The sequence below is a fragment of the Erinaceus europaeus genome, chromosome 4 (genome assembly GCF_950295315.1).
Source record: "Erinaceus europaeus chromosome 4, mEriEur2.1, whole genome shotgun sequence".
Taxonomy (NCBI): Eukaryota; Metazoa; Chordata; class Mammalia; order Eulipotyphla; family Erinaceidae; genus Erinaceus; species Erinaceus europaeus.
This window is the reverse complement of record NC_080165.1, coordinates 90,727,658-90,752,398: the sequence shown is the minus strand read 5'-3', so window position 1 is coordinate 90,752,398 and position 24,741 is coordinate 90,727,658. Positions and strand designations below refer to the sequence as shown.

Here is a 24,741-nt window from a genome sequence, read left to right as displayed (position 1 = left end):
AAAAAAAAAGAAAGAAAGTATAAGTCACTCTTGGCTTTCTGTACCAGGGACTGGCAACTTCTTTTCTATAAAGTTCATGTATGCAAATACACCCATCCAAAAAAGGTTTGTGTATACCTATGTTCATAGCTGCACAATTTTGATAGCCAAAACCTGGAAGCGTCCAACAACAGTTGAGTGGCTGAGCAGGTTATGGCATATATACACAGTGAAATACTTCTCAGCTATTAGAAATGGTGAACTCACCTTCTTCACCTCATTTTGGATGGAGCTTGAAGGAATCATGTTAAATGAGGTAAGTCAGAAAGAGAAGGATGAATATGGGATAATCTCACTCATGGACAGATGTTAAGAAATAAGAACAGAAGGGAAAACACAAAGCAGAACTTGGACTGGAGTTGGTGTGTTGTACCAAAGTAAAAGACTCTGGGGAAGGCTCAGGTCCTACAGTATGATGACAGAGGAGGACCTAGTGAAGGTTGAATTGTTATGTAGAAAACTGAGAAATATTACACCTGTGCAAACTATTATATTTTACTGTTGACTGTAAGCAATCAATCCCTCAATGAAGAATTTTTTTTAAATCATGCATATTTTTATAAAGTTAGAAATATTCTAGACAAAAATCAAGGGACTCATTAATGAAGTCATGTGACTTCTGCTACTGCCTTGGATCTAGTTTCTTATATGTATATTGAAGGCATTAAATGAAATTACCTTTTCTTTAAGCTTTTATTGATTCAGTCTTGATTATTTTATTTATTTTAAGTGATTGACTGATTGATTAATTGATTAATTAATTATAAAGGTAGAAATGGAGAAGAAAGTGAATGGGATCAAGAAACAAAGAATAGCACATCATCACCGCTCCTGAAGCATTCTTCCTTATAGAGAGGGACTGGAGGCTTGACTCTTGGCCTTTGCACATGGTAACATGTGTGCTCAACCAGGCGTACCACCACCCAGTCCCTCATATTTAGACAGTTTAGAGAGACAGAATGAATCTAGAACACCACTCTGCAGTGCAGAGTCTATGCAGTGCAGAGGATTCAATACGGAGCCTCAGGCATGCAAACTCCTGTTCTCTACCAGTTGAGCTGTTTCTTCAGCTGCAACATTAAATTTTTTAAAAGTTACTTATATTTTCTCTGTCTTTTTATTTTTACCAGACAGTTGCTAAGTTTAGGTTTATATTGGTACAGGAGTATTCAACTTGGGACTCTGGAGATTCAGGTGTGAACGTCACTTTACATAGTCATTATCCTATCTCCCCTACCCTAAAGTACTTCTCTGCATCAAAATTCTAGTGCCCAGCTGTGCTAGAATAACACCTAGGAGTAAGTTGAGCCACATGCAGGTCCTTTGGAATCTGTGTGAAGGAGAATAATGGGAAATCCTCTGTGATATTTAGATTACCTCTTATTAGTTCTCAGAAGTTAAGTTTAAGCTTAACTTAAACTTAGTATTTCTGTGAATGGGAGTCATAGCCTAACAATGAAATTGTTTTTTAACTTGATTCTCAAGCACTCCTGTTAGTACAAGCAGCATAGAGATAACAAGTTCTTACAATTACCTCAATGGCAGTTCCTAAAGGCCAACTATGTATGGAGTTTGTTGTTGGCTGAATAGTGAAGAACACAGAAAAACTAAACTAAAAAGGAAAAGATATGCATAGAAAATATTCTGAAACCTGTGTCACCAGAGTTTCTACAAGGAAGAAACATAGTTAAAGTTCGAAAGAAGAAAAAACCACAAACAAATAACAACCCCAACAAAAACACTCATGCCAAGAATATAGTTCATCACTAGGCACTTAAGCCCCTAGATATTTTTTTACATATTTATTTATTTATTTTCCCTTTTGTTGCCCTTGTTTTTTTATTGTTGTTGTTGTTATTGATGTCATTGTTGGATAGGACAGAGAGAAATGGAGAGAGGAGGGGAAGATAAAGAGGGGGAGAGAAAGACGCCTGCAGACCTGCTTCACTGCCTGTGAAGCTACTCCCCTGCAGGTGGGTAACCAGGGGCTCGAACCCGGATCCTTATGCTTGACGCCACCTGTGCTTAACCCGCTGTGCTAATGCCCGACTCGCAGCCCCTAGATATTATTGTTGTTGTTATTGTTATTGAGAAAGATATAAAGACCAGTGGGTGATCTGGGGGAAAAGCCTAATAGTTAAACAGTAGACTTTCATGCCTGAGACTCTGAGGTCCCAGGTTTAATCCTTAGCACCACCATAAACCAGAAATGAGCAGTGCTCTGATCTTTCTCTCTGTGCCTCTCTCATCAAAAAATAAAATAAATAAAATATTGTTTTCAAGAAAGAGAGAGACCAGAGCATTGCGTAGCTCTTGTATATGGTAGTGGATTGAACCCAGAAGCTCAGAGCTTCAGGTATGAAAATCCTTTGCAAAACCATTCTGCTATCCCCCCCAACCCAAGCCCCTAGATTCTTGGTCTACCCAGGCTCACTGACTATAGGGGTATAGCTGCTGTTGACTAAAGGGGGATAGCTGCAACCCCCTCAGGCCTAGGCAAACAAGACACACTTTTAGTGCCAGGTACTTGCAACTATGAATCTCTGTAACTGGCCAGATCCACTCACACAGGGTCCCCTAAGGTCCCCACATAGCAACAGATATAATGAAGAGAAGGAAGAACCCACCGGCCCCAACCACACCAATGAATCAAGACAATAATTTGGGAAATACACTCAAATCCAGTGGACCTATACGAACTAACTGACAAGGACTTCAAAGCAACATCTTGGTGATGCTTATGAAATGAGAAGATCAACAGGAGAAAAGCCAACAAGGCTGGAGAAAGTGTGAGAAATTTCCCAACAGATAGCATAGAGTGAGAGAATATAGTGGCTGAACTAAAAATACAAGGGAGGGGCTCAACAACAGAGCAGTAGAAGCTGAAGTTTTCTAAGGGTTGCAATTTTCATGTTGTAAAATCTATCATGTTTGTCTGATAGAGTCAATTCTTTCATGTAATTCTTAAAATGCACGCTCTTTCCTAGGACAACCTATGATTTCTTTGTTTATATTTTTAACCTTTTTAAAAAATTTTATTATCTGTATTTATTGGATAGAGATAGTCAGAAATCAAGAGGGAAGGGGGAGGGAGAGAGATACCTTCAGCCCTACTTCACCACTCGCAAAGCTTTCCCCCTACAGGTGGGGACTGGGGGCTTGAACCTGTGTCCTTGCACACTGTAACATGTGCACTCAAACAGGTGTGCCACCGCCCAGCCCTGATATTTTTTAACCTTGATCTTAAATGCTTTGACCCTGGAGCCAATTTGTCTAGGTTCACACACTAGTCAGTTATGTATTAGGTGTATTAATTTGAGCAATTCAATTAAATTTGTTTATACTTAGTACATACACATCACATAGCTCCAACCAACACTATTAGGGTGGGGGAGATAGCATAGTTATTATGCAAAACAACTTTCAAGGTGAGGCTCCAAAGCCCTAGGTTCAATTCAGTCCCACCGAAAGCCACAGCTGAGAAGTGCTCTGGTATAAAACAAAACAAAACAAATAAAAAACCCACAATACTTTATTATTCTCCTAATATATATTTTTTTACTTTTTAGAAATCTTTTTATATATTTATTGGCTAGAGACAGTGAGAAATCGAGAGAGAAGGAGGAGAACCCCAGTCCTTGTGCACTGTAACATATGCACTCAGCCAGGTGTGCCACCACCCGACCCCTCTCCTAGTATTTTTATAATACGTATTTTTAATTTTTTTAAATTTATTTTCCCTTTTGTTGCCCTTGTTTTTTATTGTTGTTGTAGTTCTTATTGTTGTTATTATTGATGTCTTCATTGTTGGATAGGACAGAGAGAAATGGAGAGAGGAAGACAGAGAGGGGGAGAGAAAGATAGACACCTGCAGACCTGCTTCACTGCCTGTAAAGCGACTCCCCTGCAGGTGGGGAGCCTGGGGCTCAAACCGGGATCCTTACGTGGGTCCTTGTGTTCTGTGCCACATGCATTTAACCCACTGTGCTACCGCCCCCTCTCCCCACACCCAAGTACTGTACAACTCGAGTTTATGGTGATGTCAAGAACTGAATCTCAGACCACTGGTGCCTCGGGTTTAAAGGTCTGTTGCAACATTGCTGGTATCGTGTTGGTGTTACCTCACTAGTCCCTTATATTTTTCACAAGTGAAGTTTCTGTTCATTTGGGTTTAGTTCATGCCAGGAAAATTCAGAGAGATAACTTTTTATTTTCAAATTGTTAGTTGTTTCAGAACCATCTAAACATTTTTTTTCTGATTCAAAGTGTGACCTGTATAATAATTGCATTTTTATAGGATTTATGTGTTTGTAGTCTCCTATTGTGCTACATTTTCTCTAGTTTTTTATACATTTCCTTGCATTAAAATTAAGTAAACATATATTTTATTTTAAAAACAGGAGGTTGTGGATTAAATTCAAGTCAAACTTGTTTGACATATAAATAATTTATGAATCTTAGTGATTTGTGGATCAATTCTGCACCTTCACTTCATTATAATAATTATAATCTAAGCAAGATTATAGACTAAGATGACTATAGAGTTCTTTTTTAAAAATATTTCCTTTTGTTGCCCTTGTTTTATTGTTGTGGTTATTATTATTGTTGTTGTTGTTGATGTCGTCATTGTTGGATAGGACAGAAAGAAATGGAGAGAGGAGGGGAAGACAGAGAGGAGGAGAGGAAGATAGACACCTGCAGACCTGCTTCACCACCTGTGAAGCTACTCCCCTGTAGGTGGGGAGCCAGGGGCTTGAACCGGGATCCCTACACCAGTCCTTGCACTTTGTGCCATGTGCACTTAACCTGCTGAGCTAATGACCAACTCCCAAAAGTTCTTTTATTTTATTTTTTGCCTCCAGGGCTATCACTGGGGTTCGGTGCCAGCGCTACGAATCCTACTGCTCTTGGAAGCTATTTTTCCCATTTTGTTGCCCTTGTTGTAATTATTATAGCTGTTGTTGGACAGGACAGAGAGAAATCAAGAGAGGAGAGGAAGACAGAGAGGAAAAGAGAAAGATAGACACCTGTGGACCTGCCTCAACACCTGTGAAGTGACCCCCCTGTAGGTGGGGAGCTGGGGGCTCCAACAGGGATCTTTAAGCCAGTCCTTGTGCTTTGCGCCATGTGCACTTAACCTGCTGCGCTACCATCCAGCCCCCATAGAGAAAGTTCTTTAGAACACTTTAAATAGGTCACATATAACAAACCTATAGAAAACATCATACTAGGGAGTCGGGCTGTAGCGCAGCGGGTTAAGCGCAGGTGGCGCAAAGCACAAGGACCGGCATAAGGATCCCGGTTCGAACCCTGGCTCCCCACCTGCAGGGGAGTCCCTTCACAGGCGGTGAAGCATGTCTGCAGGTGTCTATCTTTCTCTCCTCCTCTCTGTCTTCCCCTCCTCTCTCCATTTCTCTCTGTCCTATCCAACAATGACAACAACAATAATAACTACAACAATAAAACAACAAGGGCAACAAAAGGGAATAAAATAAATATTTAAAAAAAAATTTTAAATTAAAAAAAAAAGAAAACATCATATTAATGGTGAAAAAAATTGAAACCTTTTCCTATAAGACTAGCAACAAGATAAGGATATCAACTCTCACCTCTACTATTCAGTGTAATGTTGGAAGCCCTGGCAGAAGCAGACAGAAAGGGACATTTAGGGGGCTGGGTGGTGGCGCAGTGGGTTAAGTGCACATGGCACAAAGCACAGGAAAGGGACATTTAAAATAATTCAATTTGGAAAGGAAGAACTGTTACTGTTGGTTGTTATCACAATAGTAGAAAGTTGTAAGGAATCCACTAAACAGCTACTAGAAATACAATTATCCACACCTATGGACATCTAATCTTTAACAAAAGTGCCCAGACTATTAAGTGGGGAAAGGGGAGTCTCTTCAACAAGTGGTATTGGGAAAATTGGGTTGAAATATTCAGAAGAATGAAAGTGAACTGCCACATTTCACCAGACACAAAAATAAATTCCAACTGGATCAAGACTTTGGTATTAGACCAGAAACTATCAAATATGTGATCTGGGAGGTGGCGCAGTGGATAAAGCATTGGACTCTCAAGTATGAGGTCCTGAGTTCAATCCCCGGCAGCACATGTACCAGAGTGATGTCTGGCTCTTTCTCTCTCCTCCTGTGTTTCTCATTAAAAACAAATAAATTTTTTTAAAAATTATATTAAAAAGAAACTATCAAATACTTAGAGGAAAATACTGGCAGAATTCTTTCCCATCTATATTTTATAGGCATCTTCAATGACACAAATCTAACTACAAGGAAGACTAAAATAAAAATAAGCCAATGGGACTACATCAAATTGAAAAGTTTCTGCACAGCAAAAGAAAGCACCACTGAAACAAAGAGATCCCTTACATACTGGGAGAAGATCTATACATGCCATACATCTAACAAGAGGCTAAAAACCAAAATATATAAAGAGCTCATCAAACTCAGCAACAAAGAAATAAAGGACCCCATCCAAAAATGAGGAAAGGGCATAACAGAATATTCACCACAGAAGAGATCCGAAAGGCTGAGAAACATAGGGGAAAAAAAAAAAAAAAAACCTCCAAGTCACTGATTGTCAGAGAAATGCAAATAAAGACAACAATGAGATAACACTTCACTCCTGTGAGAATATCATACAGCAGAAAAGGTAGCAGCAACAAATGCTGGAGAGGTTCTGGGGACAAAGGAACCCTCTTGAGCCATTGGTGGGAATATAAATTAGCCCAACCCCTGTGGAGAGCAGTCTGGAGAAGTCTCAGAAGGCTAGAAATGGACCTACCCTATGACCCTGCAATTCCTCTCCTGGGGATACATCCTAAGGAACCAAGCATACCCATCCAAAAAGATTTGTGTATACCTATGTTCATAGTGTCACAATTTTAATAGCCAAAACCTGGAAACAACCCAGGTGTCCAACAACATATGAGTGGCTGAGCAGGTTATGGCATATATACACAGTGAAATACTACTCAGCTGTTAAAAATGGTGAACTCACCTTCACCTCATCTTTGATGGAGCTTGAAGGAATCATGTTAAATGAGATAAGTCAGAAAGAGAAGGATGAATATGGGATAATTTCACTCATGGACAGAAGTTAAGAAGTAAGAACAGAAGGGAAAACACAAAGCAGAACTTGGACTGGAGCTGGTGTTATTGCACCAAAGTAAAAGACTGGTGTGTAAGTGTGGAGGGAGCATTCAGATTCTGAGGACCTAGTAGAGGTTGAATTGTTATGTAAAAAACTGAGAAAGGTTACACATGTACAAACTATTATATTTTGTATTTTACTGTTAACTGTAAACCATTAATCCCACCAATATAGAGGAAAAGAAAAGAAATGAAATTAATTGGCATGCCCCAATTATGGCTTTATTTACCTGAAGGTGAGGAAATGAATTCAGGATGCTGGGAATTTTCTCCTCCAGAGCTAAAATAGTTTGAAGTAGAATCACATCTGCAAGGCTCAGCTGATCACCAACAAGAAACTTTTGCCCATGCTCCCTTAAAGCCTGCAGAATGTAAATATTAGTTATCAGTTACAGTAGTCCATATGGAGAAACTGATGAGGCTATTAAAACACCACAGTTTCTGAGAAAGGGGTAAAACTATGGCCTTGTTCTCTCATCTTTTTATAAATAACACTAAAAGGAAACTCCCTATAAGGTATAGGGTAGAGAGGGTGGACAGAGAGGCTACAAAAGGCATAGAAATGACAACATCAGCAAATGTCTGTTTTATTGGCATATCACAATAAGACCCTACAAAGAATGGTTCTGGATTTAGCATCTTTGAAAGAATACACTTATTCTAAAATTGTATCAACAGAAATGTGTGAGCCTTGATGAATTCAGAAGGTGAGGGAAAATGGAGTAAGGAGTCCAATTTCATTGCCAGTGCTGTTTCTGGGACATCAGGACATATGCACTAGATACAATTATAAGAAAAACAGCCTTCCATTCACATCTTCCAAGACAAAGAAAATGAAAAATACGCAGGAGGGTTTATCTTGCCTTTCACTATGAGAGTAACATAAAGCAGTAGGAGTTTATAGGAATAGATATTGATGAGGAGAAGCAAGGAACAATTCTTTCAGTGAACACTGAGCTGCCCCCCAAGTGTGAGTGTGTGAGTGTGTGTGTGTGTGTGTGTGTGTGTGTGTGTGTGTGTGTATCTGACTCTGCTGACTGTTTCAAATCAAATATAACTACTGGAGTCATAGTGAGTGTATATAATGAATCCAAAATTTGTAGTCAGAGACCAGAGTTCCAGGTCCAGTCTCACCATAAGAATATCACTTAACTTCTACAAGTCTGTTGCATTATGTGTAGAAGAGCCATAACCATTTTTGGTTCATGTATTTTGAGGAGGCCTGGTGTAGTCTCATGACAGGGACTAAAGAACTATTAGTGGCCCATCTCGAGGCACCTGTTCCTCCCTTGTCACACCATGTTTCTTCATTGTCAGTAATATTCACATCATGACTGTAGGCAAGATGCCATGAAAACAAGCAATAGAAGAAAACAAAAAATTACTCTCCTCAAAGCTAAATCCATGAAGATGGCCATAGGAAGTTTGCCAAGTTTATGCTTTTGCATGTTCTTTTATTTTTTTAATAAAAATATTTTTAAAACTCTGCACTCAGGAAGAGGAACTTGATGTTCAAACAAAAAAGCACATAAGACAAGAAAAATAAAACAGAGCAAAGAGAAGGGAAAGCAGAAATTATTCTTCTCTATCAGCACATAACTATACACAATAGCTATTTGATACATTATACATAAATGACTGGCAAATATTTGTGACACAAAATAATGAGTGAACTAGGCAGTTTCTGCTTTTCTGCATCTTATACAATGAGGCTATCATTTGAGTATAAGGAATAATAATGCAAGTTCAGTGAGTCCATATTTTTTCTAGATTTGATTATTATTTGGTCCTAGTAGTCTGAAAGTCCAGTCCCAACAACCCTCCCCTCCCCTCCGTATGGAAGGTTACCTGTGGTCATATTCTTTTCTTCCACCTACCGTTTCTTTTTTCTTAGTTTTATTTATTTACCAGAGCACTGCTTAGCTCTGGCTTACAGTGGTACTGGAGATTGAACCCGGGAGGTGAGAGCCTCAGGCATGAAAGTCTTTTGCCTACCCATTATACCACCTTCTCAGCCTACCACCTACCTTTTCAAACACAGGAAAGTATCTAAGTATAGCTTTTTGGGCCATGGTAAGCACTTCCCTTTGCTGATCCTCTGGTTTCAGAAAGGGATGCATGATAATCAGTTCCAGTAGATCCAGCGTTCCTTCCACATACATGTCAATTCTGAAAACAAAAAAGGCAATGTCTCAGTTTCCCGAACCTTGTTTTTAACTATCATTGCTTTAACAACTAGGAACTCATAGTATTTAAAAAAATTTTTTTAATCTTTTTTTTAAAAATATTTACTTATTCCCTTTTGTGTTGCCCTTGTTGTTTTATTTTTGTAGTTATTATTGTTATTGATGTCATCGTTGGATAGGACAGAGAGAAATGGAGAGAGGAGGGGAAGGCAGAGACGGGGAGAGAAAGATAGACACCTGCAGACCTGCTTCACTACCTGCGAAGCGACTCCCCTGCAGGTGGGGAGTCGGGGGCTTGAACCGGATCCTTATGCCACTTAACCCTCTGTGCTACCAACCATCTCCCAGTATTTTTCTTTTCTAAAGGTCCTAACAACCTAAGTACTGAAAAACATTTATCTACACCTGTTTCTCTCTCTCTCTCTTTTTTTTTTCCTCCAGGGTTATTGCTAGGGCTCAGTGCCTGCACTACGAATCCACTGCTCACTACAAATCCAATGCTCCTAGAGGCCATTTTTTCCCTTTTTTTTTTTGTTGCCCTTGTTGTTTATCGTTGTTATTATTGTTGTCATTGTTGCTGCCATTGTTGTTGGATATGAAGATCGTAATCAAGAGAGAAGGGAAAGACAGAGAGGGAAAGATAGACACCTGCTGACCTGCTTTACCGCCTGTGAAGCGACTCCCCTAGAGGTAGGGAACCTGGGGCTCAAACTGGGATCCCTAAACCGGTCCTTGCACTTTGTGCCATGTGCGCTTAATCTGCTGCCCTACCGCCCGTCTCTTAAAAGCAAAGGGGTCAAGTCAATTATTGATGTAACTCAGGAAAATCTACTATAAATCAGAAAACACAGTTGTCATGATTGTCCTCTCCCAGACTCTGTCCTGTTACCCTTCAACACATATGGAATGACACCCTCACTCCAGTGAGGATGAAATTGCATGGACATTGGGCTGAGGAAATAGCATAATAGTTATGCAAAAATACTTTAATGCCTAAGACTCTGACATCCCAGGTTCAATCCCCAGCACCACCATAAGCCAGAGTTGAGCAGTATTATGTGCAAAATAAATAAATAAATAAATAATTAAAACATCATGGAGTCCTTAGTGTATAGCAGGCATTTTATTTTTTGCCTCCAGGGTTATCACTGGGGCTTGGTGCCTGTACCATGAATCCACTGCTCCTGGCTGACATCTTTTCCATTTTTGTTGTTGTCTGGATAGGACAAAGAGAAATTGAGAGAGGAGGGGAAGACAGAGAAGGGGGAGAGAAAAACAGACACCTGCATACCTACTTCACCGGTTGCAAAGTGACCCCCCCCCCCGCAGGTGGGGGCTCAAACTGGGGTTCCTGTGCAGGTCCTTGAGCTATATACTATGTGTGCTTAACCCAGCAGGCATGGTTTTACATATTCTATATTCAATATTTCACTGACTCTTGTGACATTATGAGGAATAATTTCCCCCCTTCTACAGGAAGTGCATCCTTAGAGTTTAGCACTTGGCCTAAGGTCAGACATCTAGAGGCACAAGGAGCAGGCTTTATGTTCAAATTATAGTCTAACACACTCCAGGACCTGAATATCATTGTGGCTTCCTGTTCCTAATACTCAGTGATAATACATTTGGGAAAAAGGCAATAAACAATTACCAAAGCTTGAAATTTGAAAGAAACACAGGACTATTTTCTAAATTGAATTGAATTCCTTTTCTCTCATTTTACTCAGATAATCTGTACTGATTTCCTAACTGGCTTTTGTTCTCTATTCACACTAGGGACACAAAATGGATGTGCTTAAGAGGGCTGGAAATCAGCCAAGACATCAGTAAAATAACAAGCAAAAACACTCAAGATGGGGCCATACAGGGTTTTCTCCTTGAGGTCTTTGCCAAAGAGATGGTGCTTCTCTGCTATATAGTGGAGAATACATCGCGTCTGTACCAGTTTCATTCCATCAATTTCAACCATTGGCACTTGTTGGAACAGTAGATGGTTACCTGAGAATGGAAGCTCAGAGTTAGAAATGATCTCTTTGGATGGGGAAGTAGCATATGGTTATGCAAAAAGACTTTCATGCTTGACAAACCAAAAGTTACAGGTTCAATTCCCAGAACTACCAAAAGCTTGAGTGGAGCAGTACATTGGTTAAAAGTGTGTGTGTGTGTGTGTGTGTGTGTGTGTGTGATTTTCACTCTCTGCCAAGATCCTCTAATACTCTATAAAGTGAAAAGAGATAATGGAGGCCAGAAGGTGGTGGTCCACATCTGTAAGGGGAAAGCTTTGTGAGTGGTGAAGCAGGGCTGCTGGTATCTCTCTGTCTCTCTCCCTGTCTCCCCCTTCCCTCTCAATTTCTGTCTCTAGCCAATAAATAAAGATAATAAAAAAATTTTAAAAAGACTTATTTAAAAAAAGAGATATAGAAGCTACATCCTCAGAACATAGTTTAAATTCTCTGATTACATATGACCTCAATTTCATTCAGAGCAGTGGGTTTAGCCTTAAAAAAAAAAAAAAGCCTGAAGGGGCCAGGTGATGATACACCTGGTTGAGTGTACATGTTACAATACACAAGAACCCAGGTTCAAGTCCCCAGTCCCCACCTGCAAGGGGAAAGCTTCACAAGTGGTGAAGCAGTGCTGCAGGTGTCTCTCTGTCTCTCAGTATTTCTCCCTATCTCCTCCTCCCTCTCAATCTGGCTGTCTCTAGCCAATAAATAAATAAAATATAAGAAAAAAAATTTTCAGGCCTGGAGTTTGGTACCATTCTAAACCTGTAATTTTGATTTTTGCCCCAGGAAAAATACTCTAGGTGACAGGAAAAGGGGTAAAAGTAATGAAGATATCTCAGATAAGGACTGGCCAGTACAGTAGCCAGGAGCTGCCTGGATCCAGATAAATGTAAATGCAAATTAAAATTCTTAAAAATGTCAAATTCAGTTCTTTAGTCATACTCAACACATTTGTAGTGTTTGACCAGCACAGATATTGGGTACTAAGTTGAACAATGCAGAAATGAACACTTCCATCACTGGAATGTTCTATGCTTCCGAGAATCTGATGATGAAACTAACGTTGTTAACTGACACTGTTATATTTGTTGTTTTTTCTATTCTTTAGTCACAAATTACATACTACTAAGTTTGCTGTCACTAGTAATACAAAAAAAAGGGGAAAAAAACACACATAGATTTCTTCAACATATATGAGAGATAAAAAGGCTAGCTAACCGGGTTGGGTTAAAGCATAATGGTTATGCAAAGAGACTTTCATGCCTGAGGCTCTCAAGCCCCAGGTTCAATCCCCCACACCTCGATAAGCCAGAGCTAAGCAGTGCTCTGGTAAATGGAATGCTCCTACTCATGACCACAGAATGTGAGCTCAGATCTAGAGGGATGCAGAATTCACACAGGCTCCAAAGCTAATTATGGGCCCAAGATCACATCAAATTGATGGGGTTTATAGTCAACAATATTTATACCCCTTTCCCATATTAGGGAGCTACTCTTTTCCCTGATCCAGCTTTCTGGTCCTTTTCCCAGCCATGACGTCATCTCCCCAGACAATAACTTGGATCCACCTGCATATCAAACTTTAGGCTCAGGCAAAAAACAAAACAAACAAACAAACAAAAAAAAAACCCCAAAAAACACTAGTATAGCTACAGGCCCTTTGAAATATAACTAAAATATACCTACTAGCTATCTACAAAATGGAGGACCCCCCCCCCCAACACTTCATCTGCACTATTCCAGCCTTTAGGTCCATGATCGGTCAACTCTGTTTGGCTTTGTATGTTAACTCTCTTTTCAGCCACCAGGTTCCAGATGCTAGCAAGATGCAACCAGACTTCCCCGGACAGATGACCTCACCAATGTGCCTTGGAGCTCTGCTTCCCCAGAACCCCTCCCCACTAGGGAAAGACAAAGACAGGTTGGGAGTATGGATCAATCTGTCAATGCCCATATACAGCAGGGAAGCAATTACAGAAGCCAGACCTTCAACCTTCTGCATCCCACAATGACCTTGGGACCATACTCCCAGAGGGATAAAGAAAAGGAAAGCTAAGAGGGAAGGGGATGGGATAGGGTGGTCTGGTGGTGGGAATTATGCAAAGTTGTCCCCCTCTTATCCTATGGTTTTGCCAATGTTTCCTTTTTTTTTTCTTCTTCTTCTTTCTTTTTTTTTCCTCCAGGGTTATTGCTGGGGGTGCCTGCACCATGAATCCACCGCTCCTGGAGGCCATTTCCCCCCCCCTTTTTTGTTGCCCTAGTTGTTGCAGCCTCGTTGCTGTTATTATTGCCATTGTTGACGTTGCTTTGTTGTTGGATAGGACAGAGAGAAATGGAGAGAGGAGGGGAAGACAGAGAGGGGGGAGAGAAAGACACATGCAGACCTGCTTCACCGCCTGTGAAGCGACTCCCCTGCAGGTGGGGAGCCGGGATCCTTACGCCTGTCCCTGCGCTTTGCGCCACGTGCGCTTAACCCACTGCGCCACCGCCCGATCCCCCAATGTTTCCTTTTTATAAATAAAAAATTTTAAAAAAAGATAAAAGAAAAATTAAAAAAGGATAGCTAAGTCCTTGGGGACTCAGACTGGGGTCATGAGAGGGCACAGGAGTAGTCAGCACTGGCTTACTCCTGGTAGCCAGTGTCTAGAATGGAAGGTGCCATATGGCCCTGAAAAGCTGGTCCCTTTCAAGGTAGTGCTGAGTTGGCCTGAAGAGTCTGCTGATAGCTGGGAGTGAAGGGCTACTTATAAGGGTGCCAGATATTCTTCATGGGGACTAAGTATGGAGGGACTGGGGCCAAGCAGGAGTTATTAGTCAAGTCAAGGCCCCCCTTGGTATATACCTAAAATAGACCTACTAACCTTTTCCAAAATGGAGACCCCCAAATCTCATCTGCTATAGTCTTTACTTTTAGATTCCACTAAACAATTTGTTCTGCTTTATATCTTTTTTTTTTTTTTTTTTTTTGCCTCCAGGGTTATTACTGGGGCTTGGTGTCTGCACCCGGAATCCACTGCTCCTGGAGGCCAATTTTTCCCCTTTTGTTGCCCCCGTTGTTGTGGTTATTATTAATAAAAAATATTGTTATTGATGTTGTTGGATAGGACAAAGAGAAATTGAGAGAGGAGAGGAGACAGAGAGAAGGAGAGAAAGACACCTGCAGACCTTCTTCACCACTTGTGAAGTGACATCCCCTGCAGGTGGGGAGCTGGGGGCTCAAACCAGGATCCTTAGGCTGGTCCTTGAGCTTTGAAAAGCCATTGTGCGCTTAACTCACTGCGCTACCACCTGGCACCTCTGCTTTATATCTTAATGCCTTTTCAGCCACCACGTTGCAGATGCTACCATGACACCAACCTGACTTCACTGGACAGATGACCTCACCAATGAACCCTGAAACCCCACCTCTCCAGAGTCCTGTCCAACTAGGAAAAGATAGAAATAGGCTGGGAGTATGGATCGAACTACCAATGCCCATGTCCAGTAGAGAAGCAATTACAGAAGCCAGACCTTCCACCTTCTGCACCCCTTAAGAATCCAGGGCACACAGGGGTACATAGCATAATGTTTATTCAAAGAGTCTCTCATGCCTGAGGCTCCAGAGTCCCAGATTCAATTCCCTACAACACCATAAGCCAGAGCTGAGCAGTGCTCTGGTAAAAAAAAAAAAAAAAAAAAAAAAAAAAAAAAAAAATCCTGGGTCCATGCTCCCAGAGGGATAAGAGAAAGCTTCCAATGGGAGGGGTGGGATACAGAGTTCTGGTGGTGAAAATTGGACCCCTCTTATCCTATGGTCTTGTCAATCATTATTAAATCAATTAAAAAGAATAGGAGCTTTTATTGACTTCACTTCTGTTTGGCATTTACTTCAGAAATATAATCTAGTATAAGTAAGAACTTCAACCCACTTATAATATGTCATATAATATGGAGGAGAGGAAAGAAAAAAAAGAGAAAAGGGTGTGTGGGCTGAAGACACAGCATTATAGTTATACAAAAGTCTTTCATGCCTGAAGCTCTGAGGCCCTCAGCTAAATACCTGACACCACCCCAGTTCAATCCCCAGTCAAAAATGAGTAGTGAGGGAGTTGGGCGGTAGTGCAGCGGGTTAAGCGTACGTGGGGCAAAGCACAAGGACCGACATAAGGATCATGGTTTGAGCCCCCAGCTCCCCACCTGCAGAGGTGTCACTTCACAGGCGGTGAAGCAGGTCTGCAGGTGTCTGTCTTTCTCTCCCCCTCTGTATTCCCCCCTCTCTCCATTTATCTCTGTTCTATCTAACAATGACGACATCAATAACAACAATAACTACAATAACAATAAAAAACAAGGTAAACAAAAGAGAAAAATAAATAAATACTAAAAAATGTGTAGTGCTCTGGTATCTCACTGTACTTTCTCATTAAAACAAAATAAAATAAAGATGAGAGAGGGAAAGAGAAAGAGAGAGAGAGAGGGAAAGAGAGAGAGAGAGAGAGAGGAGATTGGATGGGGGGATTAATCAAGGGACTTTAGAGCATCAGGTTTTTGCATAACCATTATGCTACCTTCCCTCACCCCTTTAAACTATTTTTTAAAGAAATTATTTGCTACTTTAAAAAAAAATTTTTTTTAATATTTATTTTATTTATTTATTCCCTTTTGTTGCCCTTGTTGTTTTATTGTTGTAGTTATTATTGTTGTTGTCGTTGTTGTTGTCATTGTTGTTGTAGTTATTATTGTTGTTGTCGTTGTTGGACAGAGAGAAATGGAGAGAGGAGGGGAAGACAGAGAGGGGGAGAGAAAGATAGACACCTGCAGACCTGCTTCACCGCCTGTGAAGCGACTCCCCTGCAGGTGGGGAGCCAGGGTTCGAACCCGGATCCTTATGCCGGTCCTTGTGCTTTGCGCCACCCGCGCTTAACCCGCTGCGCTATAGCCCGACTCCCTAAACTATTTTTTATAAAGCTATGGAATAAGAAGTGATTCCTGGATATTTCAACTATTATCCCCTTTTTTGATGGCCTAGCTTTAGGATACTATTCTGGATGTTGAGTGTCAGCAGTCTAATATATATATGTGTATGTATATATGTGTGTACGTTATTAAAAAGAAAACCCTGTATTAACAACGTTGTCTCATTTCTATACTCACCATTCTGCAGTTTCTGCAACTGTTCTCTTGTTTCTAAAAATTCTTCATCAAACTATAAAAGAGAGAGAGAGAAGGAGACAAACCACCCCCCCAAAAAAAAAGAAAGTAAAAGGAAAATGTCATTACAGATTCAGGACTTCAGAGATTAAGTTAAATTACCACAAAACAAAGACCACCATCTCTAAAAGCAACCAAGACTCCTAGATGATTCTATTATGTGCAAAGACAAAGAAATGCTCAAAGACTAATGAGATCTGTTAAAGGTAGAGGCAGGACCTGACCTAACGGGAACTGCCTAGCCAGATTTGGGACAATTCAAGCATGTCAGTCATGCTTAAAACCAATAACAACGGGGCTGGGTGGTGGCACACCTGGTTGAGTGCGCAAGGACCCAGGTTCGAGTCCCTGGTCCCCACCTGCAGGGGGAAAACTTAGCAAGTGATGAAGCAGTGTTACAGGTGTCTCTCTTTATCACCCCCTTCCCTCTCAATTTCTGCCTGTGTCTATCCAATAAATAAATAAAGATTAAAAAATTTTAAAAAATCAGTAACAACAACAAAAGCGTCTATAAATTAATGCTTTAAAAAAGGGAAACTTATATAAGAATTGGTGCTAATTAATGATAAAATTCTAAAACTGTAATGGGAGAATGAGCCAATCTAGGAGTCTCTGTTTCCCAGCAACTTCTTGCTAGTTGCCAATTAGAAAGGATGGGACCTGAGCAGTCAAGTTCAGGTAACCAAGAGAAAGGTTATTAGGGAAGATACACATAAAAAGGCATGTGCAGGCCCACTGTGAGGCATAAAGGGAGAAAGGGCAAAAAACAGAAAAGGCAGAAGGCCGAAAGGGCAAAAGGAAGAGAGGTGTACTGTTAAATTTAAAAGTTTTCTTTTAATACTCTTTCATGGCTATAATCATTGTATGCTTGCCCTATAGTTTTTCAACAGAATGTTCAAGTTGTTAACCTTTTACTACATTTGCTTTCTTGCTCGTCCCTTGAATCATCTGGAGGTGAGTTGCAGACATTAGTGTGTATTTCCCTTTAAGAAAGAATAAGTAGCCAATCTGGTATGCATAATATCATTTTCACAATTAATACTAATTTTTGCATCTAATATATAACCCATATCCAGAAGTACTCTATTACCTCCAAATGTTTATATAACACAAATCTATTTATCTATATACTTATAACTATTCCTCTTAAACCCATTTTTCCATTCATTATCTAATCTAGCTTCAGGCATTTGGTTGTTATATCCAGTTAGTCTTTCTTTTTTTTTCCCAGAACACTATCTTTTTTGGTTTTTCTCACTCAGAATATTTGGGGCCATTTGTCCAAATGCACAGCTGATCAGATGTATAGGAGCTGCTCCCTCCACACCCACTTAAAGCACAGAGAAAAGTGGGAGTTAGAGTGTGAGGCCCTAAAGCACCCGAACCCATCCCAGTTTCACATTCAGTGTGTGTTAGAGACCAGAAACAGACATCTTAAAAACAACTGGTTCTGGGAGTCAGGTAGGTGGTGCAGCAGGTTAAGTGCACGTGGCACTAAGCCTTAAGAATCCCGGTTCGAGCCCCGGCTCCCCACCTGTAGGGGAGTTGCTTCACAGGTGGTGCAGGTCTGCAGGTGTCTATCTTTTTCTTTCCCTCTGTCTTCCCCTCCTCTCTCCATTTCTCTCTGTTCTATCCAAAAATGACAACATCAATAACAACAACAACAATTACTACAACAATAAAAAACAATAAGAGCAACAAAAGGGAAAATAAATAAATATAATAAAAAAATTTTTTTAAATGGTTCTGATTCTGACTTTTTTTTTTCACTTCTGTAAGCACATACAAAATATCTTGCTAGAGACATTTGTGTCAAACTTGATTGATCAATGAAATAAAGCTGGCAGGAGAATGGAAGGTGAGCCTGAGTGGGTGGGAAAGAAGGGAAAGGATCAAAACGACAAGATAATGATTAGAGGGTGCCTGGCAACTGTGGGCTAAGTATTGCTCATGGCTGTCAGAATGAAATCGGCATCTATTATATCAGGGGCAGGGAACCTTTTTTTCTGCCGAGAACAATTTGAATATTTACAACACCATTTGCAGACCACACAATATTATCAATTAAAAAAATCAATACTTAATGTTGTATGAGAAAAGCTCCTAGACTTATTCAATTTCATGTTACACCTATGGCTACCTTGACAAGGCCAGACTGAATTATTATAGCCCACAGGATGGATATTCCCCATCCCAGATCTATACGATCAGTTGTGTTTGTTCCAAACCAGGGTTCTTCCAAGAATTTCCCATCTCCACAGCATAGCACTCTTTCAGTTCATAAGTGAATGTCTTAGAAGTATGAAGTAAGGGGTTCATAGCCTTTAAGAATTTTCTAGGGAGCCGGTGGTGCAGCGGGGTAAGCGCACATGGCACAAAGCACACTGAAAGGGCATCAGGATCCTGGTTCGAGCTCCCCACCTGCAGGGGGATCAGTTCACAGGCGGTGAAGCAAGTCTGCAGGTGTCTATCTTTCTCTCCCCTTCTCTGTCTTCCCCTCCTCTCTCCATTTCTGTCTTATCCAACAACAATGACAGCAATAACAACAACAACAATGATGATAATAAACAAGAAGGGCAACAAAAGGGAAAAATTTTTTAAAAATCAAATTTAAAAAATTTCTTATATTATCTGTTAGTCTCACTCTTATCAAGAGAGATCTGAGTTTCTGAAAGACCCTCAGGTCTCTTCCTTAGTAAAGAAGTAATACTCAACTTAAAATGGTCAGAGGACTCAAATCATTGAACTGAGAGCAGATATGCTGACTCCTTGATTTAAGACAGGCTGCCTCTCACAGGTTTTAGTTGCTTAATCACTCAGGTATAGAGAGTGTATAGTTTATATACCTGGCATTGGGGGGGGTCAAGAACTCATCCATGGGCTACCAGCAGATCCAGCTTTATCTACCAATATATGGGCATTACTTCAGCTAAAAAAATATCTTTGGGCAAAGAATCTAGGAGAAATACACCTTTGCCTTTAGGAACTGCTCCTTCAAATCATGTAGTCAGCCTGATCAGAAGTGTAGGTTCATGATTCAAGTTGTGATGATGATGATGATAATGACGATGCCAGAGAGAGAATGAACAGGACCACACCACCAAACCTTCTTCAATGTGGGGGACTGGGCTTAAGCTTGTGTTGTGTACATAGCAAATCATCACACTATCCGAAAAAAAAAAAAAATTTCAATGGCCTGAGCTGATTATTTTATCCCAACCACCAGCTAGCTATAATTAGTCTAGCTTAGGTGCGTCAGGTGACCCACCTTCTTTTGTAAAATTTATTTGGGGTTGGGTTGCTATTACTGTAACTGAGAATCTTGAATTAGGAGAAGGAGAGACAAGGTATTATTAGAATGAAGATAGAGAAGATTAAGGATTTGACATTTCTACATTCACGTATAAGATATCTATTCCAAAATCTATTAAGTAAACCAGAATTACAAACCCAGAACTGGGTTAAATAGTGACATAAGTAAACCAATGAGGTTTTGTTCACGACATTAAGAATTTTTTCATTCCTTTGTTAACACAAATGAATACATTCTCTCTGACAATGGAGAATGAAGGGAATTGTGTTGAATGAGAAATGAACTATACTGGTAGCCCTTACTCAGATCCAGCAGTTGATGTGTATGGAAATGAAAGTTCACTGTCATCAGCTCTTCCAGTTTCTCAAGAGAAGCTAGGTGCTTTTAACATAATGGGTATGTAAAAATACTTTCATGTCTAAGACTCTTAGCTCCTAGGTTCAGTTCCCAGCACCACTATAAGCCAGACCCGAATAGTGGTCTGGTAAAATAATAACAACAATAATAACAATTATTATTTTTAAAATACATAAAAACACACAGAGAGAAAAGCCAGAACCAGAACTTATACACAGAAATGAGGTCAACTTAGAAAACTGTAAAATACCAAATGGCAAACTATTAATTATAAAATCAAACAAAGAACAAAATCTGAAACCAAATGAAACAATAGCAAGTGACAGTTACTATTGTTTATTTATTTATTATTGGATAGAGGTAGAGAGAAATTGAGATGGGAGGGGGATATAGAGAGGGAAAGATATAGGAGACACCTGCAGCCCTGCTTCAACACTTGTGAAGCTTTCCCCCTGCAGGTGGGGACCAGGGGCTTGAACCTGGGCCCTTGTGCACTATAGTGTGTGCACTTAACCAGGTGTGCCACCACTTGGCCCCTTGCAATTACTCTTCATAAGAGAATATCAATGAAGGCTAACAGTATTTGTGATACCTCATCTTAATATCAGGAAAATCCTACTATAATGTAATGAGAAGAGTATTTCACCTCTCTGGTAATCTCTAGCCAAACCCAGAACCCATCATGGGAAAAACAGGGCAACTCAAACTATGAAAGATTCTACAAAACAAACAATACACAAACAAAAAATACCTGACAAGTACTTTTCTAAACTGTCAAGACTGTGAAATAAAGAAAAGACTGAGACATTCTCACAAGTTAAGAGACTAAGGAAACATGATGAGTAAATAAATTATTGCATCCTAGCATAGTCAAAGGATGTTAGTGGGAAAATTAAACTGAAATTACACCTGCAGTTTAGTTATGGACCAGTGTGAATTTTTTTTCATTTTTTGCCTCCAAGGTTAGCTGGGACTCTTGGTGCCTTTACTACAAATCCACCGCTCCTAGTGGCCATTTTTGGATAGGACAGAGAGAAATTGAAAGGGGAGGGGGAAGAGGGAGAGAGAAGGATAAACACTTGTAGACCTGCTTCACCTCTTGTGAAGTGTTCCCTTGCAGGTGGGGAGCCAGGGACTCGAACCTGTATCCTTTGAGGGTCCTTGAGCTTCGAACTACGTGCGCTTAACCAGTGCGCCACCGCCTGCCCCCCCAGTGTTAACTTTTTTTTAGTTCTGATGTGGCTTTATAAATGCCCTCTCTATTTTTGTTCATATTTGAAAATTTCCATAGATGAGACATTAAAGAACAAAACAAATAAAAAAAGCAAACCACCGTGGGTCTAAGCATTTAGTGTTTTGTTTGTAGACAAGACACAAAGTGGCTACTTGGACGTTTCAGAAGTAAACAGGACATCTATTTAGAGACTAATAATTAACAAAAGTTCTAGAAGTTAACTGGCCAGTTTAAATATTTCTTTTCTCTTCAATGATAAATATTTATTGGTGATAGGTCAGAAGTCAATGATTAAATAAAAATCAAAGTAAATTAGAATCTCATCAATTTCATTCCATTTGTAAAGCAAAACACCTTTGAAAAGAAGTCCTCTTCTGACCCAGCGAAGCATGTCTGTAATGCTGGTGGGAGAGAACCCTAACGTACTCCGCCATTAATGTTTTCTCCAGAAGTCAGAAAATTGTACCACAAATCTTAAGAAACAGTGTTTTGGATACCTCGACTCCAACAGCAGCTAAAACCCATCTGACGGATTCCATCCGGCCTCTTCCATTTGGATAATGGAGCTTGGGTTTCTCTGCCATAGTGGCCTTTCAGGTTTTCTGAAAAACAAATGCAGCAGCTCCTTGCACAGTCTTAATTTTGTATTTTCAACCCAGTGCTCAGAGGCTAAGTGAATATTCAGGGTTCATTTTGTTTTGTAAAACTGTGTTACTGTGTTTCCCCCTCACTATTGAGAGCTTGCCGCCATAAAAGACAGAAAACAAACAAACAAAACCACCATGCCTTCCGTTTCTAGTTATATTTTTATTCAGGATCTTGGGGTGCTGGGATCATTTGTTTGTTGTAGAGACCTTGGCGCTAGCAGCAGTACACTTTAGAGTCAGGACATCATGCACTTTGACCTCAAAAATCCTAGATTTTTCCAAATGGAAACAATCAGAAGCGGAGAGCCGCGGAGGATTATACCTCCTTTGGGACCCCTGGAAGGATTCATACTTTCACTGACAACGTCGTCCTGTCTGATTACCAAGGCAACCTGAAGAGGGACAGGCCGAGTATCACTATTGTCTGCCAGATGTACGTCAATCAGCAAGCCTGTTGTAGCTGACCCCTGGTCTCATGCTGGGAGTGGAGCCCAGGGCATTTTGAAATAGCCTAGACCAAAAATTCAGCCATCCGAGACTAGATTCCAGGGCCACGTTGGACTAGAGTGTCTCCCCACCCCCACCTCACCGCCGCACCCCCCACCCCACCCCCGTTCGCCGAGGCCTGGAGAAGGTCCAAGCTTACCTCCCTAAAACATTCAGACTCCGCAGAGGTTAAAGCAAATACACACACACACGGAGCCAAGAAGGACCCAACTACAGCCAAGGGGCTCACATCTACTGGGTTGGGGGCGGGGGCGACAAGAAAGGATTTGATAAGGGGAGAGGATGAAGGAGGGTGGAGGAGTAAGAAGCTCCGAGTTGACAGAGCAAAGAAGAGAACATGTAAGAGGGGATAGAGAGGGTGAGGGCAGTAGACGGGTAGACAGACCTGCAGACCGCTCTGAGCTTGGAGCACCCCTGGTCCTACAAAGCGCTCTGCCAGTGGTCAGCAGCTGGGCGGGAACAGTGGGAGGGAACAGTGGGCGGTACAAGGGCACTCATAGTGGGCGAGGCTCCGAGATATCGCCAATAGAGATGGCAGTATTTAGCATGCCCCTCCCATCTGCAAGGTATTGTGGATAATGTGAATTCAGTTCAAGTTTACCCATTTTAACATTAATATTTGTCTCTTTAAGGTTGAAATAATCTTTCACTTGTTAGTTACATTTATATTTAAGTAAAGTCATTTTGGTAGCATGCCATCATAAATAAATTACTTACCCTATCTGTAAAAGGAGAACGTCCTGGGGCTTTATATACTGGGTCACATCCCTATGCCTTTCGGATGTGAGGGCGATCTGGCTGCGACATCTGTCACCCCATTGATCGCCAGGGTTGATTCGGCTGATCTGGCTGGCTAGGCGGGTGTCCCCTTCCTCCCTCACCGCTCCATGTGCGTCCCTCCCGAAGCTGCGCGCTCGGTCGAAGAGGACGGCCTTCCCCGAATAGAGACGGACCGGTCTTCGGTCGAGGGTATACGAGTAGCTGCGCTCCCCTGCTAGAACCTCCAAACAAGCTCTCAAGGTCCATTTGTAGGAGAACGTAGGGTAGTCAAGCTTCCAAGACTCCAGACACATCCAAATGAGGCGCTGCATGTGGCAGTCTGCCTTTCTTTTGACTTTATTTTTTTTTTAATTTTTTAAATATATATATTTTTTTATTTCCCCTTTTGTTGCCCTTGGTTTTTTTTTGCTGTAGTTATTATTATTGTTGTTGTTATTGATGTCCTTGTTAGATAGGACAGAGAGAAATGAGAGGAGGGGAAGATAGAGAGGGGGAGAGAAAGATAGACACCTGCAGACCTGCTTCACCACCTGTGAAGTGACCCCCCCCCCCCCCTGCAGGTGGGGAGCCGGGGCTCGAACCGGGATCCTTGCACCGGTCCTTGCGCTTTGTCTTTTGACTTCAAAACTCATTCAATTTTATTTTTAAAAAATAAAAAGTTAAACAAACATTTTTAAAATTCTTTCCTCTCGTTAGCTGTAACTAGAGTTTAAACAGGCCACCTTTAAGTTGACTGGTCAATCTTAACTTTAAAAATAGTAAAAAGCCATTAAGACTGTATTATAGAGTTGAGTGCAAAATTCATATGAATTTTAGAGCTGTAGACATTTCTCACCCCGATTTCTGTTTTCACCCATGAACGTTGTTGACTCTTTTCCTCCATGAAAGACACTGGTAATTCAACATCTAAACCGCTCAGATTTTATTTTCAAATTCCACTAACAAGTTCTTTAGTGAATGTGGGAGCGAACCTACACATGGGGCTGAGAGAGAGGGGCCATTATTTGTGTGAATTTGAGGGGCTAAGCTGAAGTATTTAAGAGATAGAAGAATCTGCTCATCAGAAAGGAATATGAAGATGGAGCAAGAAAAATGACTAGAGTGACACGTTGCCCTTTTTCTTTAATCCACCTCAATTTTTTTGTATTTATTGCCATAATGCTAACATAAAAACCTATATTTATATGTTTGATATATATCCCATGAGATTAGGTATTTTCACTTTTTAAAAAGAATTTTTTTTTGTTTTGTTAATCTTGCTCCTAGAACAATGGTTGGCAGAATAGGTAAACAGAGGAAGAAAGGGG

General features: G+C 40.7%; 1 protein-coding gene across 3 annotated transcripts in view; it reads right to left on the bottom strand.

The window, feature by feature from the left end:
- The window catches only part of GSTA4 (glutathione S-transferase alpha 4), a 31,895-nt gene extending 8,777 nt beyond the window's left edge, over nt 1-23,118 (bottom strand). The window contains exons 1-6 of one of the 3 annotated variants that reach the window (XM_007516506.3): nt 23,040-23,118; nt 21,998-22,102; nt 16,540-16,591; nt 11,263-11,395; nt 9,239-9,380; nt 7,442-7,573 (exon numbers count right to left, since the gene is read on the bottom strand). In XM_007516506.3, the coding sequence (XP_007516568.1) occupies nt 7,442-7,573; nt 9,239-9,380; nt 11,263-11,395; nt 16,540-16,591; nt 21,998-22,084 (546 nt within the window). In that variant the 5' untranslated portion in view covers nt 22,085-22,102; nt 23,040-23,118. Of the gene's footprint in view, nt 1-7,441; nt 7,574-9,238; nt 9,381-11,262; nt 11,396-16,539; nt 16,592-21,997; nt 22,103-22,793; nt 22,814-23,039 lie in introns of those variants that run through there. The other 2 variants (XM_060190041.1, XM_060190042.1) reach the window with 2 other exon arrangements.
- Between the last annotated feature and the right edge of the window lie 1,623 nt (nt 23,119-24,741).